This window comes from Leptodactylus fuscus, chromosome 4 (assembly GCF_031893055.1).
Source record: "Leptodactylus fuscus isolate aLepFus1 chromosome 4, aLepFus1.hap2, whole genome shotgun sequence".
Classification (NCBI taxonomy): Eukaryota; Metazoa; Chordata; class Amphibia; order Anura; family Leptodactylidae; genus Leptodactylus; species Leptodactylus fuscus.
The window spans coordinates 30,463,605-30,484,846 of NC_134268.1; the positions used below are offsets into that span (position 1 = coordinate 30,463,605).

The 21,242-nt window shown below is 41.5% G+C and overlaps 1 protein-coding gene across 41 annotated transcripts in view; it reads right to left on the minus strand.

The window, feature by feature from the left end:
• The window catches only part of RIMS2 (regulating synaptic membrane exocytosis 2), a 478,194-nt gene that overhangs the window by 265,702 nt on the left and 191,250 nt on the right, over nucleotides 1–21,242 (minus strand). For 40 of the 41 annotated variants that reach the window (XM_075270181.1, XM_075270178.1, XM_075270180.1 and 37 more), the window contains one exon: nucleotides 6,162–7,069. In XM_075270181.1, coding sequence (XP_075126282.1) covers nucleotides 6,162–7,069 — 908 coding nt within the window. Of the gene's footprint in view, nucleotides 1–6,161; nucleotides 7,070–19,704; nucleotides 19,862–21,242 lie in introns of those variants that run through there. The other variant, XM_075270200.1, reaches the window with a different exon arrangement.

The window sequence follows — 21,242 nt, forward strand, 5'->3', positions numbered from 1 at the left end:
CAAGTAGAGGACATTATAGGATCAGTGGTCAATAACCTGATTTAAATGTACATCTCGCATTACAAATTAGCAGACAAATATTACATTTGCTTAATGGGGTATAGCACTTTAGCAGCCGTGTTCATTGTGGAAGGAAAAGATTATGTGAAGAGCTCAGAGCTCCCAGTGAATCAGCACAAAATCCACATTATAGAAGTTGTAATTCATTTCATTTCGGGCTGTCCTAGGACTAGCTTAGCAGTGCCTGTAGGTTAATGACAACCGGAGACATTTCTTATTGCAGAATTACATCTTAAAGTGGACTCGCCACCCCCATACCATGGATTGATCCCCCCCTGTTTTGGTTTTGCCATAAACTAATTAATTCACATCTAAAAAAAAAATAGGGAAGAAAAATAGCAAATGCTGAATAAAGTAGACTAAGCATTATTAACAGAGTAACAAAGGCCTAAAATTATCCAGATACCACCCAACAAACTACAAGGCAACCTGTGCTCTGCCAATGAGAACCGCCGGCCCTTCTTTCACCTTTTCATACACCTTGCATACAAACTTCTCTTGTGCGTCCCCTCTCTTCTGGAATTCTCTCCCCATTTCCAACCAACAAAGCCCAACTCTCCAAACATTTAGATCCACCCATAAGGCTTGCTGCAAATCTGTGTTAGAGTCTCCTGAAACTGGAGGAAACCATTATAGTCTATGGGGTCCGTGGGTAACAGCTTTTTAAGCGGATAGACTCTCTTTATAGATAGATAGATAGAATCGCCTGAATCAATCTATCTATCTATCCATCCATCCATCCATCCATCCGCGGGGCTGAGTTGATATTCTGGATTATATATCAGGTGAAAGCAGTGGCGTAAGTACCAGGGTAGCAGCAGTAGCGGCTGCCACAGGGCCCAGGACATTAGGGGGCCCGGCGGGCCCCTGATGTGTTAGATTTACCTGCTGTAGTAACCCCCATGGGCACTATTTAATTACCGATCCCCGCTCCTGCTCACCGGAAGCAGAGGCGGTTGTGATAAGGAGTGAAGGTAAGTGAAGCTGTGGACCTGCGAACCCCACAACCACTGCTATCATTATGCTCTTTTCAGACCCCCGAGTATAACAATCAGAAGACCAGGATGGGTAGGGGAATATAAAAAAAAACAGTGTTACTTTACTCTCCTGTGCTCCAGCAGGCTTCAAGCCTGTTTGATGACGTCTCAGACATCATGTGGGTCAGGCCTGTGTCATTAGGCATCAAAACGCAGGCCTGGCTCATGTGACGTCTGGGTCCGTCATTGAACATGGCCAAAACCAGCAGGGAGAGTACCAGGACCCAGGAGAGGTAAGTAACATTGTCTGAAAAGACCCCAGAGTATAATAATTGTTCATGGGTGGTCCACAATGGGGCACAATACTGTGTGAAGGGGCCACTATGAAGCATAATATTGAGTACAGAAATGTGATTTGTGCACATGTGTGTGAGCGCGGGGGGGAAAGGGGCTATTGGGGGACCAGGTCAAATGTTCATTTTAGGGCCTAGTCATTGCTAGTTACACCACTGGGTGATAGACTCCCTAAAAGTAAAAGCCATATGATCCCATTCTTCTCTTCACTACAATTTCAGAATCAATACATTATATCCTGGAAAGTGACAAGAAATTAGAGAGATCCATCATTTGCTTTGAGTATGACATGTCACTGCAAACCAAATCATTTGCCACATATGATGGATGCTGCATTGCTGCTCACCAGATTAGCTATATATATATACATATATATATATATATATATATATATATATATATATATATATATATATATATATATACACACATATGTTACCTGATATGTTACCTGCTATATAACAGACTGCCTTCCATACTATACAGGGATGTCACCTGCTATATAACACACTGCCTTCCATACTATACAGGAATGTCACCTGCTATATAACACACTGCCTTCCATACTATACAGGGATGTTACCTGCTATATAACAGACTGCCTTCCATACTATACAGGGATGTTACCTGCTATATAACACACTGCCTTCCATACTATACAGGGATGTCACCTGCTATATAACACACTGCCTTCCATACTATACAGGGATGTCACCTGCTATATAACACACTGCCTTCCATACTATACAGGGATGTTACCTGCTATATAACAGACTGCCTTCCATACTATACAGGGATGTCACCTGCTATATAACACACTGCCTTCCATACTATACAGGGATGTCACCTGCTATATAACACACTGCCTTCCATACTATACAGGGATGTTACCTGCTGTATAACACACTGCCTTCCATACTATACAGGGATGTTACCTGCTATATAACAGACTGCCTTCCATACTATACAGGGATGTCACCTGCTATATAACACACTGCCTTCCATACTATACAGGGATGTTACCTGCTGTATAACACACTGCCTTCCATACTATACAGGGATGTCACCTGCTATATAACAGACTGCCTTCCATACTATACAGGGATGTCACCTGCTATATAACAGACTGCCTTCCATACTATACAGGGATGTTACCTGCTGTATAACACACTGCCTTCCATACTATACAGGGATGTTACCTGCTATATAACAGACTGCCTTCCATACTATACAGGGATGTCACCTGCTATATAACAGACTGCCTTCCATACTATACAGGGATGTTACCTGCTGTATAACACACTGCCTTCCATACTATACAGGGATGTTACCTGCTATATAACAGACTGCCTTCCATACTATACAGGGATGTCACCTGCTATATAACAGACTGCCTTCCATACTATACAGGGATGTCACCTGCTATATAACACACTGCCTTCCATACTATACAGGGATGTCACCTGCTATATAACACACTGCCTTCCACACTATACAGGGATGTTTCGGTGGCAGCTTCAGGGTAAAGACACATAAAACAAGGCATTAAGGCTGCATTGTGAGCAACATAAGAGATGCTTTAAAAAAGACCAATAAATTTTGTTCTCTAGATTGGCACTGTCATAATATCTAAAATTATCACCATTTAGCATGCTGGAACTTCTTCTCTTCCATCTTCTGTCTCTCATTGTATTTAATGACCATAAATGTATTAATAATGAACTATATCAATCTAGAGGTAATCACTCTGAGGAGTCTCTGTCATCTTCTGTCAGTCACTACGCCGGTTGTAGCGGAGCCAATTGTTGATGTGCCAATGACTGCCCATCTCTGGTACAATCCGATGACATTGCATGAGAACAAGTAATGTCGCCTTCACATCAGGGCATTTTTATACGTCTGTAGAACAATTCTCAGTGAGCCGATCCCACAATGACACCCATTGTATATACAGGTGGGTCATATATACAGCATTATAGGGGTTAGGGGGAACTATTGGCTTACAAGTGTATTCTCTGTACATGATAAATTTAATATAATATATATTAGCAATGAGGCTTATTCCATGCACTGGTAAGCTTATTGGTTCCCTGTAAAAAAAAAAAAAAAACCTAAAAGGAGTTGTCAGGAGGTACAAAAATAAGACCATTGCTCTTCTAATATAAAGATAAAGCAATTTCTAGTTAGTTTCCATTAGCTAATATGCCCCGATTGTACAAACAGAGGTAAGTGATCACAAAAATGTAGTGTTTTTAAAGAAAGTAAAAGAGTTGCGCTCCGTTCTCGATGTGTCAGCATATCACTGGCCCCAAGGAGCGAGGGAACCTGGTATCAGAAAGTGCTTGTTCACACGGGCAAGAGGGGGCGGATTTTGACACGGAATCCGCGTTGTCACAATAGAGGTCTATGTAGTCCGCTAGCGTTCTTTTTTCTGCTAGTGTTTTATTTTCCGCTAGCAGAAAAAGAAGTGATATGACCTTTCATCAGGCGGATTCCGCCTCAGGAAATCAATACAAGTCAATGGGAGGCAGAAAAAACACTAGTGTTTTTTGGCGCATTTTTTGGCAAAAAAGGCCAGGCTGTTTTTTTAGGGTCCATTCAGGGCTCGTTCACAGGGGGCAAGAGAGAGTGGATTTTGGTGCTAAATCCACGTCATAATCCACCCCCTCACAATAGAGGGCTATGTAGACTGCCAGCTTACCGTATATACTCGAGTATAAGCCGACCCGAATATAAGCCGAGGCCCCTAATTTTACCACAAAACAACAGGGAAAACTTTTTGACTCGAGTATAAGCCTAGGGGGGAAATGCAGCAGCTACTGGAAAATTTCAAAAATTAAAATGGTCGGAGTTTTGGGTGCAGTAGATGCTGAGTGCTGGGAAAGGGGGGGGGGGGTTTGGTTTTCTGTCTGCCCCTTCCCTGAGCTTGAGGACTGTTTTTTTCCCCCACTTGGAATTCAGCCTGGCTGAATATAGGGTATCTGCAGTGCTCCTATTAACCCCTTCCCGACGGAACAGGAGCACTGCAGATCCCCTACATTCAGTAGACCGGGCACTCTCAGACACAGGGATACCTAATGTGTATGTGTGTCAGTCATTTTCTACTTTTATATGTATTCTAGGGAAAGGAGCGATTTAGAACTTTTATTTACTTATTTATTTTATTATATATTTTTTAAAGCTTCTCTTTTTCCCCACTATTTTATGGGAGATTCTATAGATTATTATTGCAGCTGGTCATAGACCCCTCCTCCCAAAAAAAAAAAAAATTTTTTTTTTTGCTTGAATCGAGTATAAGCCGAGGGGGGCTTTTTCAGCACAAAAACTGTGCTGAAAAATTCGGCTTATACTCGAGTATATACAGTATATATATATATTTTTCCATAAGTGGCATGCTCATGAAAAAAAAGAAGCGAGCCGTCCTTTCTTCAGGTGGACTCTGCAGCTAATTTAGCCCCGGCGTCCGCCTCGCGGCAGCACCCTCCGGACTAGGCCCATTTATTTGAGCCTACTCCGGAGCGGGAAGCTGCGACTGTTGGAAGCGTCACTCTCAGGACCAAAATCCACCAATCCACTCCCCTTGTGAACGGGGCCATAGAGAGGTAAGAGGAGGAAGCCGGGATCAGGGATAAACTCACATACATGGGAGGGGAGACGGTGACCAGTGATGATGATGATGCGTCAGGGCTTTCTAAAAAAAACAAAAAAAAACTGCTGAACTCATGTGATCGCTTCTCTGTCTGGACATCTTTTTGGAAACTTTGCTAATGAAAACTCATTAGAAAATGCGTTAAAGGGGTTTTCCAACCTTGCTTGGTATTCAGTGAAGAAGTAAAGGTCCTGGCGTCGAATTCCCAACAAGGATCTTACCCAAGGAAAACCACTTTAAAGGTTAGGTTCAATTATAATGGAGTCCGCTGAGTGTCCACCATTATTACACTAAAACTGGCGGAGAGGAAAGTTTTCCGTACAGGACTCTGTACGGAGACTCTATATAGAGTCTCCTATGGAATCTCCGACACAGATGTGAACGTAGCTTAAATGATCAAAAATCGAGATACCTTAAAATATGTTACAATACATAAAGCCAACATTTATATCAATCCAGGTATGTCCTGTAGTATCAAAGAAAACAGACATTTAGTTAAAGATACATAAGGAGAATAAATCATTTCACGGTTATATATCAGGGTGTTCATTGGTCCTGCTACCAATAATATCACTGAGTTACAGCAGACATGATCCAAAAGGCTACCCAAGCCTTCTATACAATCTCCAGACATGGAAAAGAGACTACAGACCAGTGGTCCCCAACTTATGGCTTTCCAGCTGTTGTACTACTACGACTGCCAACATGCCATAACAGCATCTGACCACTGGAGGAGCCGCAGGTTGGAGTCCACCGTGTCTCAGCCTCCGACAATAAAGTTGATCTTTTTTGTGACCATCAATAATAACATCTATGGACATCACTAGATCACAATCCAGAATAGTTAAGAGCCAGTAGCCATATTCTAGACACACTGGCCACCGCCATAGGTGAATATGAAACCATTCCATAAAACATATGACACAACCCTTGCAATGCTCAGAGGTACATTTGTGGCTTTGACACTGAATGATTTTGAAGAACTAGAAACCAAGGCAGAAGTAAAGTCAATGACATCGATTTCATCCCAAAAACCTTCAATGGTGACAATAGAATTGACCAGAAAAAAACAATGGGGTGTTACACATACAAAGGCCGGAGATCCCGTAGACGAGTCTTACCTTTCTCACTCACACTCTCACTTTCTATCTCCACGTCGTCACAACTCGTGTACTCAGGAGTAGATGCCAACTCTTCCTCCGAACTGCTCAAAGAAATCTGCCGCGTTTTACCTCCCTTTTTTGTTTTATGAGGCTTAGGTGGTGGTGGCCGGACGGATTCAGACTGGTCTGAACTGAGCGAATCGTTCCTTAGCATGGTTTCCATTTTTTCCCTTTTGGTTTTCCTTACGGCAGAACTTGGATCCAAATGATGTTGCTTTCGCAAAGAATCTGTGCGTCTTAAATCTGGCCTATCGTTAGGAATGGGGCTCCTTCTAGGTGTTGGGGGACTATGATTTGAGTTCCTTTGTCGACCAGGACTTGGTCCTTGCACATCTCTAGTTCTTTCTATAGAATAAGAGCGTTGGCTTTCCATGGCCGCTCTTCGCTCAGAGGCAGACCTTTGTCTAGACGGCCGATCCAGCCTCAACATAGACATACGAGATTCCTCTAACTCTGTATGGGCTAAAGATACATCGCTATGTCTTCTCTCATGTCGGGCCCGGGACACCTCTGCGTGGATGCGCATTTGCTCCTCGTATGGTTGGGGTTTAACTGGATACCTTGCCAAATTAGGGTCACTTCTATACCTGGCTTGATACTCCTCTTCTCGTCTTTGCCTCTCATATTCATCTCTGTCCTGAATGTCCTCCTCATCTACTGAATACTCATTGGAACGCCGCCGACTTCTCCTGTAATCGCCATGTTCAGGTTCTTCATAGTGCTGAGGCCCACGTGGCGATCGCCTCTCAGAATAATCCGAAGGTGATCTAGGCATTGCGCTATCTGTTGTAACATACTGTGAATGTTCCCCTATATCGTCGTCGTAGCGCCGATTCTGATCTCTGGATATTGACGGGCTTCTTTTCCTATAACAAAAAGTAAAAAATAAAACATTAATCAATGGGTCAAAATGTATCGTTATCCTCCTATTAACATAACCTTACATATTGTATGCCGTTTGCTGATATTCCATATACTTTCTTACAACATTTTGTGGTCTGGTAATAGATTTTTTTGCTAGTTGTGTAGACATGCGGTACACAGACCCCAATAGCAAGTGAGAAACGGACAGAAACAACAGAACCAGGACAAGTTGGAGGCCATCACAATACATAGATTACCACTAATACATCAATTCCATTCCTATGGGAACCCCCAACTATGGATCCTAACTTCCTGGAGGTCCAAATCTGCGATATTATACAATGATTTAGTGTAGGACTTTAATCACACCACAACTTCATTGTAGTATGGGGAACAAGTTCATCAGCGACCTTACAACTAGCTCAATACTCTCTGATTTTATAGAAATGATCACAACTTTGTTTGCAAATAGTTTTTGACTAGAAGACCATGTCACATTGTCTTGGTGGTCTTGCCTTAGAATGAACTGAAATTTTTCTTATGTCACATATAAAGTCAATCCTAACTTAGCTTAGATGTTCCCATTGTGCTAGATCCAAGTCTTACAAGATGCAATTGTTGTTGCAGATTTCTATGGCATGAATGTAGTTTAGTGACTGAAATGTCTTGTAGCATGCAGCAATCCCTCACCACACCTGAGTATCGGACGGGAGTGCAAAGAATTTGTATTATTTGTCAAGTTGGTAGTGAAATGGAACATCGCTCCAACAATATATACTGACTTCTGCATCATTTTCTAGGAGTGGCAATATTTTGGGATGTAATAAGTTTGGTAAATCTTCAATTTTTAACCCTTTTGTCTTATGCGGTATTCACACTTGCGCTGCTGTCCATCCTTTGGGTTTCCATCCTAATCCCCGGAAAAACGGCTATATATATATATATATATATATATATATATATATATATATATATATATATATATATATATACAGTCCTATGAAAAAGTTTGGGCACCCCTATTAATCTTAATCATTTTTTGTTCTAAATATTTTGGTGTTTGCAACAGCCATTTCAGTTTGATATATCTAATAACTGATGGACACAGTAATATTTCAGGATTGAAATGAGGTTTATTGTACTAACAGAAAATGTGCAATATGCATTAAACCAAAATTTGACCGGTGCAAAAGTATGGGCACCCTTATCATTTTATTGATTTGAATTCCCCTAACTACTTTTTACTGACTTACTGAAGCACAAAATTGGTTTTGTAACCTCAGTGAGCTTTGAACTTCATAGCCAGATGTATCCAATCATAAGAAAAGGTATTTAAGGTGGCCAATTGCAAGTTGATCTCCTATTTGAATCTCCTCTGAAGAGTGGCATCATGGGCTACTCAAAACAACTTTCAAATGATCTGAAAACAAAGATTGTTCAACATAGTTGTTCAGGGGAAGGATACAAAAAGTTGTCTCAGAGATTTAACCTGTCAGTTTCCACTGTGAGGAACATAGTAAGGAAATGGAAGACCACAGGGACAGTTCTTGTTAAGCCCAGAAGTGGCAGGCCAAGAAAAATATCAGAAAGGCAGAGAAGAAGAATGGTGAGAACAGTCAAGGACAATCCACAGACCACCTCCAAAGAGCTGCAGCATCATCTTGCTGCAGATGGTGTCACTGTGCATCGGTCAACTATACAGCGCACTTTGCACAAGGAGAAGCTGTATGGGAGAGTGATGAGAAAGAAGCCGTTTCTGCACGTACGCCACAAATAGAGTTGCCTGAGGTATGAAAAAGCACATTTGGACAAGGCAGCTTCATTTTGGAAACAAAAATTGAGTTGTTTGGTTATAAAAAAGGGCGTTATGCATGGCGTCCAAAAAGAAACAGCATTCCAAGAAAAACACTTGCTACCCACTGTAAAATTTGGTGGAGGTTCCATCATGCTTTGGGGCTGTGTGGCCAATGCCGGCATCGGGAATCTTGTTAAAGTTGAGAGTCGCATGGATTCCACTCAGTATCAGCAGATTCTTGAGAATAATGTTCAAGAATCAGTGACGAAGTTGAAGTTACGCCGGGGATGGATATTTCAGCAAGACAATGATCCAAAACACCGCTCCAAATCCTCAGGCATTCATGCAGAGGAACAAGTACAATGTTCTGGAATGGCCATCCCAGTCCCCAGACCTGAATATCATTGAACATCTGTGGGATGATTTGAAGCGGGCTGTCCATGCTCGGCGACCATCTAACTTAACTGAACTTGAATTGTTTGTCCAAAATACCTTTATCCAGGATCCAGGAACTGATTAAAAGCTACAGGAAGCGACTAGAGGCTGTTATCTTTGCAAAAGGAGGATGTACTAAATATTAATGTCACTTTTCTGTTGAGGTGCCCATACTTTTGCACCGGTCAAATTTTGGTTTAATGCATATTGCGCATTTTCTGTTAGTACAATAAACCTCATTTCAATCCTGAAATATTACTGTGTCCATCAGTTATTAGATATATCAAACTGAAATGGCTGTTATAAACACCAAAATATTTAGAACTAAAAATGATTAAGATTAATAGGGGTGCCCAAACTTTTTCATAGGACTGTATATATATATATATATATATATATATATATATATTTGGGCACAGGTGCCGGCTTCTCAGGTGGTTAGGACCAGCCCCCACCTCCTTCTGGCTGCTCTGGCAGTCAATAAAGTTTATCCAAATGCTGCTTACATCAGTAATGACATCACGCACATGGTGGAAGTGGCTTAAAAACTGATGTCATGTGCACAATGAACAGAAGCGATTGAAACAGAGACTGTGTAGCTGCCACAATTCTGCAAAAGGGTAGAAAATTTTATGTGGTCTCGATTAAAACACCAAATTTTTTTGTGTCCCAAAAAAACCCCTTTAAGCTGAGGCCCCACATTGCGGAAACGCAGCTTTTTTTGTTGCAGATTTTGTTGCGCTTTTTTTTTTTTGAGCCAAAGCCAGGAGTGGATTAAACAGAAGGGAGAAGTATAAGAACTTTCTATATATTTCCGATTCCTACAGTTTTCAACTTGCGCTGAAACATAAAAGTCATCGAAATGTTTACGATCGGCTTAAGGTTTTAATAAAGATTGTGATTTATAAGGATTACAGATGTGAAAGAAATGATCAAAAAGTAAAGAAAATGAACACGATCAATGCAAACCAGATTCTAAAACTGAATTATTAAGAAATAAAAATTAGAAATATGACCATACAAATATAAATGACTATAGATTAAATGGCGTTTTTATAGGGATATATTATATACGTATAATAATGATAACAAATAAGCAATAAAAAATTGCAAAAAATAAAAAATATTAAAAAAAGAAAAAAATTGTTACTGAATAGTTTTTTCTGCAGTCGCCACACTATGAATCTACTTCATGTCCTATATAGCAGGCCTAACTATAGGGGGTGCAGAAGATGTTGTATAAAAGTGCAAGTATATAAACAGGAACAAAGACAGGAGACTAAACTTAGAATAAATTCTGATATTTCTTGCCCATTGTAGGGGACATATTAGTATAATATTACATGTATACAGGAGGTTCAGCACTAGCGCACATTTCCCACCTGCCGCTCACATAATCCACATCACAATAGACTAAATCACAGACTTATATAAATTGTTTCTCCAGTACGTCGGCCGCAGTCATTTACAGACAATGTTCTTCCTATGAGCCTGGATCCAGAACCTTGAGGTGTCCAGGATGAGGTATGAATTGACAGCCATTGCCCGGCCTGTCAGCTTTAATTGATTGGTTGGCGGAGACAGTTTTTAAGGCATTTGATCTATGTTACAAGAGTCAGGACTAATTTAAGGTTCTGTAGATGAGAAAAGTGGTGGACGGCAGATTTCAGATTAAGCGCACAGCTAATATTTTATTCCTTTCTGAATGGCTTGAAGCACAAAGTGACCTCTATAAATATGGGCTCTAGCCCGGGCCGGCTCTTACACATTTACTATACGTACATGGATATTGTACAACACATCTACGGTCTCTTGTATTCTACAGCAACTTAAGTCACTATTGTGGTTCTCTACTGTATGTATCTAGTCACATCTGTCGTTTACTTTGGGACTATATTAAAATATTAAGAGAACGTATTCATGACCAAGTAAAGCTCTGTTCACACTGACATCAAGGCTTCCATTCATAACAGATACACTCCGAAGTGTAAGTTACTTACTATGTTCTACCTATAATACTGGTGTATTACTATGTCTTAGAGTGCCGACAGGGACTGGTAGAGATTGTTACCTCTGTACCCCCTATGGTTACAGCCCTGCATACACTACTGCAAAAAGCTTGTGTACGGCCTCCCGTATAACACTTCTCTGTGACCTCCAATGTGCAGTCAACACAGCTGCCCAGGTAATCCCCCTCGCCTCTCACTAATCCTGTACCTCTCGCCTTACTACTCTTCTTCCTCTCTCCTTACTACTCCTCTCTCCTCAATACTCTTCTTCATCTCTCCTCACTACTCTTCTTCCTCTCTCTTTACTACTCTTGTTCCTCTCTACTGACTAATCCTCTCTCCTCACTACTCTTCTTCCTTTCTCCCCCTCCTCAATACTCTTCTTCCTCTTCCTCACTCACGCTCTCTCTTCTCACTACTCTTCTTCCTCTCTCCTTACTACTCCTCTCTCCTCATTACTCTTCTTCCTCTCTCCTCACTACTCTTCCTCTCTCCTCATTACTCTTCTTCCTCTCTCCTCAATACTCTTCTTATTCACTCACGCTCTCTCTTCTCACTACTCTTCTCCTCACTACTCTATTTCCTCTTCCTCACTCACGCTTTCTCTTCTCACTACTCTTCTTCCTCTCTCCTTACTACTGCTCTTCTTCCTCACTCACACTCTCTCTTCTCACTCTCTCCTCACTACTCTTCCTCTCACTACTCTTCTTCCTCTCTCCTTACTACTGCTCTTCTTCCTCACTCACACTCTCTCTTCTCACTCTCTCCTCACTACTCTTCCTCTCACTACTCTTCTTCCTCTCTCCTTACTACTGCTCTTCTTCCTCACTCACACTCTCTCTTCTCACTCTCTCCTCACTACTCTTCCTCTCACTACTCTTCTTCCTGTCTCCTTATTACTCCTCTTTATCTCTCCTTAAACTCGGATGCCTCTCTGCTTACAATTCTTCCTCGTCTCCTCTCAGGACTCCTCCCCCCTGACTACTTCCTCCAACTCTCCCTTCTGACAATTCCTTTATTGCCTACCCATTCTGCAGACAATTCATACAATAATATTTTAATGACAGACAAGGCCATCCACAACCTGTCCCCTCCAGACATCCCTGACCTAATCTTCTGAAACCTCACCCCACATATTCTCCAATTCTTAGAAGACCGTCTCCTCCTTTGCTCTTCTCTTAGCTGTTCCTCACACAGTTGTCTCGGGCATTTCTCCCCCAGACCCTGAAACCTCAGACACAGATTATTACTTGTACCAGAAAGCCCACCTTTTAACCTTGCTTCTGCTATAGTACCATCACCTATTGTCTACATGACGTTATACTGGATCCTCCCACACAAATATATATCAATCTGCTCTGTACTCTGGTATATCAGACATGTGGATTACAAGGATAACCTCATAGCCGTCCACTATTACAGTACAAAGCTGGTCTAACTCCTAAAATAACAACCCTTGGCTAATAAGCTTGTACTGACAAACAAATGGACCTGAGCTAGAAAATACACAAGTCCATGACTATATTCACACTATCCAAATGCTCTATTGGATTTAGACATTTAGGTCATGCTTTGGTCTCTTTGCATGTCTGTCATATGTCATTCTGTATAGTAATAGCATTGGACCAGTGGCCGGTGACCACAAATCTTACCTACCATCTTTCCTACCTCTGCCCCTCTATTCTGCAAAGCATCAGTTATAAGGAGGGAGATCCTGAGAGAACAGATTCTCCTGTGCCAGGCCCTCCATTGCAATGGTCCTCCCCTCCCTAGATATTTTTCGTGGCATCCATGCTTGTCTGAAGAGCTTACCTTCACGACGTCGCCTACAGTATAGGTCGCTGTTGACGGCAAGCCAAATAAGAGTTCATTTGCACCAATGCTGTGTCCATGTAAGATGACAGAATTTCTCTGTTATTTGTCCGTTCCTGAAGACTCGGCGCACTGCACGTCTAAGGACCGGGGTGAGGTAAATGAAAATGTGCAGAATCACTCTCATGCTTCAGTAAACCTTATAAGCTGAATTGTGAAAAGCGCTTGTTGAAAAGAATGTGTGTTGGTGTTTCACAGAACCATTACTTAAGAAGCTGCTGACACTACTGAATAATGACTTGAAATTAATGGAGAGCCTGAAGGATTACCTATCAAAGTGCAGCTCAGAACAAAGCTAGTTTTCCATAGTCCTCCCTATGCCGCTCCATTGTAATTACTGCGCCAGGACATCAAACATTTGTGTAGGACTTGTTCTCGCTGATAATTGGTTTCCGTTCCATATGTTTAGAAATTTTGGGGGGGCCATATATTATTGGAGTGGAAAGGACAGATCTTAGGATAGTATTGCATTGAAGTGTACGTTGTAGTCCGTCAGGTACATGCGCCTTGTACAGGCCGAAGTAAAGGCTTGTAAACCCATATGGAAAGCAGTGAAATATCGCTCCGGGTCCTATTCTCTAAACAAATAGGTTTCAGATTTTGATACTTTTTTGTACTACATCATCTACATATATTTATAGATTTATGGATTTTTTTTAATATAAATTGTGAGCCCCATATAGGGATCACAATGTACTTTTTTTTTTCCTATCAGTATGTCAGGAAATCCACACAGACACGGGGAGAACATACAAACTCCTTGCAGATGTTGTTCCTGGCAGGATTCGAACCCAGGACTCCAGTGCTGCAGTGCTAACCACTGAGCCACCGTGTTGCCCATAGATCTATGAATTTTATGCCATTGGCAAAGCCATGCAGAGTGAGGGCAACATTGAGTCTTTGCTGCTTCTTATGTTGCCCCATACAGTACATATTATCGTATATGGCACCTTATTTCTAGAGGATCACACTGTATCCTTGTGATGACTGATGGAACAATTTCTTGTCTGTTGGATCTATTCTTAAAAAAGTAACTCAATGGGGCAAATTTACTAATACTATTTTAAAGACGGTGGTCCAAATTTTGATTCTATCCTCTGTCCACAGGATAGTGCATAACAGGCTGATCGGTGGGGGTCCAACCATTGGGATCTCTGTCTAGAACAGGTCCTGTTCCTCCATCAAAATGGAACATCAGGCCGAGCATGCTCCATTCATTCTCTATGGCACTATACCAGATCGTCCCTGCAGTTACCTGGAGAATGAATGGAGCGCTAATGCCTGCCCCTCTATTTGGACTTGGGCAAACCCTATGAATTTGGACAGCATAGAACGAACTTAGGGGTGACAAATGTATCACAGTGGATCATGCTGGATAATGTTATCAAATAGACATATCCGTTCTATCTTTGGACCAGGTTTTCTCGCACCAAAATTTTGGTGCAATTTGGTGGTTTGTAAAACCTGGCCCTTTCTCAATAATTCACCACGCTTGACAATTCACAAATCTGGTGCACAACAATCGACGCCAAGAATTTGACCCATTTTCCGTTCTAAATTTGCCTCGATGTACCCATATAAAAGTTGTAAGCCGATGAAAACCTACAGATCTTGTATTGCAGCTCAGTACAATGTAGAGGATATACAGAACCACAACGCACAATGGGGGAGGCGACAGAAGGATCGTAAGCTAGGGAATAATAAGTAACTGGTGCAAATCCCAAATCTGGACACATTGGTAAGTGGCAGGGGTATAACTTCATGGGGTCCGATCCAAGCCCAGGAGCCTAGGGGGCCCATAACATACTTCTTCCCAGTACGAGGAGACCCATAATATGAGCGAGACAATAACGTTAGGGGGGCCTGGAACAGATTTTGTACTGGAGCTTCATGGATTGGCTTTAGGTAGACGGACACATCAATATACCAAATCTACAAAATGTTGATGTAACTGTACGGCAACCATAAGAAAAAGAAATAGAACATTAGATTAGCGAGTTGCATGAAATATATGATGCCCATCTGCCATGTAGATATATTCGGCCCAGTTAGTGCCAATGTTGCCCCATGTGTGCGTTGTATGACGGTATTCGCTCCCCATCCCCCCATACACCACCATTATTACTTTTCTTTTAAGTAAAACTGCCCGGAATAATTTTTTCTTCAGGTAAGATTCTTCCTCCCGACTCCTCCAACGCGTTCATAGTATCATTCTTTGACATTCACACTTGCAGAATACCACTGTGTGCAATTTGAGTAACTGCAGTAATAAAACTATTCTTCTGTCACAAAGCCATATGTTTTATTTACTGCCTTCTATAGCACAAAATAAAACATGTTTAGGAGCCAGAAGGAGATGGAAAATGTTATTCCAAGAAGACCTGCTTATATCATACATGCCGGGCTACTGAGATCAGTATTATGTCAGGGGGTCATTTGGTGGAGGGTCCCTGTGAGCATTAGGGGGTATTCCTATAGTCCTAGGACAGAGGGATAGTATATTATGTCATTATCAGACTGTATGAATGAAGAGGCTGCTTGGCTTATTTGGCCTATTCACATGCAGAGCAGCGCTCCTGACCTCCCATACACCTACAATAGCGGAAAACTACTGCACAGCGGCAACCAAGTGATAGGAATACCCCAGCCCCGCGGATACATAGGTTAGGGTTCCTAGCGAATCGCTTCCTCCGTTGTCAATATATCACTGGTTTTTGTCACTACACAAGTAACAAAAAAGCCCTCATTGCTTCAAGGAGCCTGTTTCTACACTGACAAAAATGGTGATTATGAGGGGCCACACGGTGGCTCAGTGGTTAGCACTGCAGCCTTGCAGCGCTGGAATCCTGGTGTTCAAATCCCACCAAGGGCATTAAACCACCTGCAAGGAGCTTGTATGTTCTCCCCGTGTTTGCATGGATTTCCATCCCATATTCCAAAAAGACATACTGATAGGGAAAAATGTGATAATACACACAGTGATGTCACAGTACAGGGATAATACACACAGTGATGTCACAGTACAGGGATAATACACACAGTGATGTCACAGTACAGGATAATACACACAGTGATGTCACAGTACAGAGATAATACACACAGTGATGTCACAGTACAGAGATAATACACACAGTGATGTCACAGTACAGAGATAATACACACAGTGATGTCACAGTACAGGGATAATACACACAGTGATGTCACAGTACAGGATAATACACACAGTGATGTCACAGTACAGAGATAATACACACAGTGATGTCACAGTACAGGGATAATATACACAGTGATGTCATAGTACAGGGATAATACACACAGTGATGTCACAGTACAGAGATAATACACACAGTGATGTCACAGTACAGGGATAATACACACAGTGATGTCACAGTACAGGGATAATACACACAGTGATGTCACAGTACAGAGATAATACACACAGTGATGTCACAGTACAGGGATAATACACACAGTGATGTCACAGTACAGGGATAATACACACAGTGATGTCACAGTACAGGATAATACACACAGTGATGTCACAGTACAGGGATAATACACACAGTGATGTCACAGTACAGAGATAATACACACAGTGATGTCACAGTACAGGGATAATACACACAGTGATGTCACAGTACAGGATAATACACACAGTGATGTCACAGTACAGGGATAATACACACAGTGATGTCACAGTACAGGGATAATACACACAGTGATGTCACAGTACAGGGATAATACACACAGTGATGTCACAGTACAGAGATAATACACACAGTGATGTCACAGTACAGGGATAATACACACAGTGATGTCACTACACATGTAGGGAGATAGTAGCAGCTTTGTACACTGTGCTATACCTGCAGCTGAGGCTGTTCCTATAGGCTGACCTCCATGGGCGCTGGGTGCCGAACCCTCACTGATCTGATCTTGCCGATCTATCCTATAGTTTGTCAGTGTCAATGTTCTTTGTAAGTCCTTCCTATGGTAATTTCCTTAGGTTTTTTTTATTGGTTTTTCTTATTGCACTTTTTTATTTTACTTTCTACGTATTATTACAATATGCAGTAAAACAAAATGCAATAAAATTCTGATACAAAGTAAATCACTCAGAAAAACCGCACAGATATTAAACGACAACCACAAATCCGACCAATCTAACGCCACATTATATGAAACATAAACAACAATAATTTAATTAACAAATACAATAGAGGCAAATGAAACGATAAAAAGGTCTAAAAGATATGACGGCAGTAATGAAGAAGAATCAGCGCTGGTTATAGTAGCATTAAGAAGTGAACTAAATAAATATTTTAATACCATAAAGGGTTCCATTAAATTGAGACTCGTCAGTTTAATGACTTTACGCAGTCTTTATGGTAGATCCTTCCTTGGCTAATTAAAGATTAGTTAAAGAGAAACAATTATAAGTGAAACTTAAAGGTTTCTAAAATTTAATTAACATTTGCTTAAGCCCCGAAAGCTCGAAAACCTTTAAAAAAAAAAGCCACGTTATGGGTTAAAAATAGAAAGTAAAAATGAGAAATTTAATTAACTTGGTCCTATGTTCTCAGTATATGGAAGAATAGACTATAAAGAGTACCTCCGCCTACAGGCATAAAGTCAACCTCCTGGGATTTAATGCAAAAATCTGTGACGGGGGCCGCAACCGCCTTGTACGATTTAGGCTATGGCTCCCCTTGTGCGATCAAAGATCAGTGTCACCCTGCGACTTCTTCACTAATGTAAGTGAACAGATTTGCATTCCAACCCTAAGGGGTCTGAATATCCAGCGGGGCTAAAACTTTTTGTGACTACAAGTCGCAGTCGAGTGAAGGAGTCGCAAAGGAACTGAGTAATAGGAGTCACGGCCAAAGTCGCCATGTAGCTTACAGATTTGGGACCGTTGGACCCTTCGAGCACCAGATTCAGGGTGGGATTAAAATCTCCTGTATCCACCCCCTATTTCATTTGTTACAGGGAAATTCTTCCTATAGTAATTGGTGACCAGTACAACCCATTATAAAACCAATATAAGACATGTGAGACCTATGGAGTGGAGATGTCCCCCTGCAAATAATTCAAATGTCGTGTTACATGGCAGTCATTTCAGTGAAAGACAATAGGACCAGGACCACTTGAGTCCATCCAAGCGGAGTCCCTCAAACATATCATACATAGTATTCAATGAGCAGAGCGTACACTCAGTGTGAAGGCTAACATTGATAGCTTTTCCCACAATGCTTGGCCAGTAGCAAAGCATTGTGGGAAATAATCACCGATCTTGATCCCACCTAAAAAGATCGTGTTCGGAATTCTGATCGCGATCGTGAAATTTTTTCAATCGCCGATCGGAATCCGATCTTTTCCGAACGCGATCGCTCAACCCTAACCCCCACAGAATACACATTGATGACTGATCCTACATGTAGGTCATCAATATTTAAGTCCTGGAAAACCCCTTTAGGCTAAGGCCCCACCTAGTGTCCTGCAGCAAAAAGCGCTAACACATCGCAGCTTTTCCTAGAAAGAACGCAGAGGTTTTCCTTTGTGGACTCTCTGCTACCATTATACCTATAGGGAAACCGCCGTTGTTACCATAGGTATAATTGACATGCTGCAATTACCAAAACCGCAACGGTTTTAGAAAGCACAGCGTTCCCACTGTACATATTTTTCGCAGTGTAGACCTGGGCATCTGACCCTAGCCTACATCTATATAAGAGACATTCCCATTGTATTGTATGACCAGCTGAACAACAACAAATCCAACCCTGCTACATCCATGCAATGATAAATGCCACCTCTACCCTTTTTTCCAAGCACCTACGCCACCAGTCAGAGTAATGGCATGTTAATCTACGATCCCTACCCCGCTGCATTTTGGGTAAGGTCGACTTGTCACATGCCGGCCTGAATTTCGCCCTACGTTACTACAATAAATTATTTTTTGTTAATTCTCAGCCATGCATTATGTTTCAGGACTATAAATTAAAGTTAAGCACCAGGCAGACATCATTTTGAAGGGGGGGGGACGACTATGCAGAATAAAGGCGTCCTCATTTGAAAGTGAAAGTAGTGATTAATTCCGACCGCGCGAGCGTAAGCTTTTCAGCTGTGCAATTATATAATACTCCCTGTTTGTACGCTTCATTTCAAGACAGTCAAAGAATTTCCCATACAGCGGCGGCCAAACATTTCATATCAAAGACAATAATAATAAAAGATTAATCTTATAGGAAGACATTTGCAGATTAAACCCCGGGATTAGCGAATTTCTACATGAAGCAAAAGCAACCGGCTGCCCGCTTTCTCCCTATCTATACCTTTCAATCAGTCGCTGCACATCTGGGAGCGAGGAAACACCGTTTTCATGCAAATGCAGCCATCCCTGAGCCGGCTGTAACTTTCATTTAATCCTCCTGTGCTGGGTGAATCGGTGCGGGCAGCCCGGTAATCACAGCCGCAACCTCCCTAATTATTACTAAATTATTGTCTCCCTTCCATGCATAATTACCTGTCAGGCTTGATGCAGGATCAAGGGACAAAGTGATGTTGTACTTCAGCACGTTGCTGTCTGGTCCTGACGGAGCGTCCCTGTGCATTGCTGACCCAACAGAGACGTGGGGAAAGCAAAAAGAGGAGGGTCACAGTTTAATGCCGTTACCATGTGCTGTATATAGCTGGAGGTCAAGTAAGAATTTACCCTTTAAGGAGGATTAAGGTACTTAGCTGATTACTGCCTGGCCGGTATTGCCTGCAAAATGCATGTTGTAACCCTTCACCAGCTGAGGATATTATTAAAAAAAAAGAAAAAAATGATAAATCTAAATTTAGATTTGGTAAGAATGGATACCGTGGTAGAAGAGAGAATTGCAGCTTAGGCAGCGGCAGGAATTGGGTGATTACAGGATGATTACAAAGGAGGGGCCCATAGTAAGTACTTTATTCTAAAAGTTGGAAAAAAACAAATAAAAGTATAAAAACTTTTAAAAACCATCAAGAAATACCTTCTTATAAATGACACATTTATGTGCCTGAACATGACATCTACTTGAATGCTGTCACAACTATACTAACGGTAATAGTGTCAGGGAATCTACTATTTTAATCAAGTTTCTATTATCAGATTTTTTTTTAATAGTTTTTAGTGTTTTATTTTTTTCATGTGACCAGCTTCCTAAACCCAAATGCTCATATATTTATATGCACATGGACAAAATTGTTGGTCCCATTTGTTTAATGAAATAAAACCCCACAATGGTCATAATGGAAATAACTTGAATCTGACAAAAGTAATAATAAATAAAAATTCTGTGAAAATGAACCAATGACAGTCAGACTTTGCTTTACACGTCAACAGAATTTTGTTAAAAATAAACCTCATGACACGGCCTGGACAGAAATGATGGTTCCTATAACTTAATATTTTGTTGCACCTTTTGAGGCAATCGCTGCGATCAGACGATTCCTGTAACTGTAAGAGACGTCTGCACCTCTCAGCAGATATTTTGGCCGCTTCTCATGAACAAACTGCTCCAGTTGTCTCAGGTTTGGCCTTTTCCAGATGACGTTTCAGCTCCTTCCAAAGATGCTCCATAGGATTTAGGTGCGGGCTCATAGAAGGCCACTTCAGAATAGTCCAATGTTTTCCTCTTAGCCGTTCTTGGGTGTTTTTAGCTGTGTGTTTTGGGTCATTATCCTGTTACAAGACCCATGACCTGCGACTGACCAAGCGTTCTGACATTGGGCAGCACAGTTCTCTCTAGAATCCCTTGATAGTCTTGAGATTTCATTGTACCCTGCACAGATTCAAGACACCCTGTGCCAGATGCAGCAAAGCAGCCCCAGAACATAACAGAGCCTCCTCCATGTGTCACAGTAGGGACAGTGTTCTTTTCAAGACAGGCTTCATTTTTGTCTGTGAACCTAGAGCTGATGTGTCTTGCCAAAAAGTTTGATTTTTGTCTCATCTGTCCATAGGACATTCTCTCAGAAGCTTTGTGACTTGTCAACATGTAGTTTGGTTATTATTAATTTTGGCAGATTCAAGTT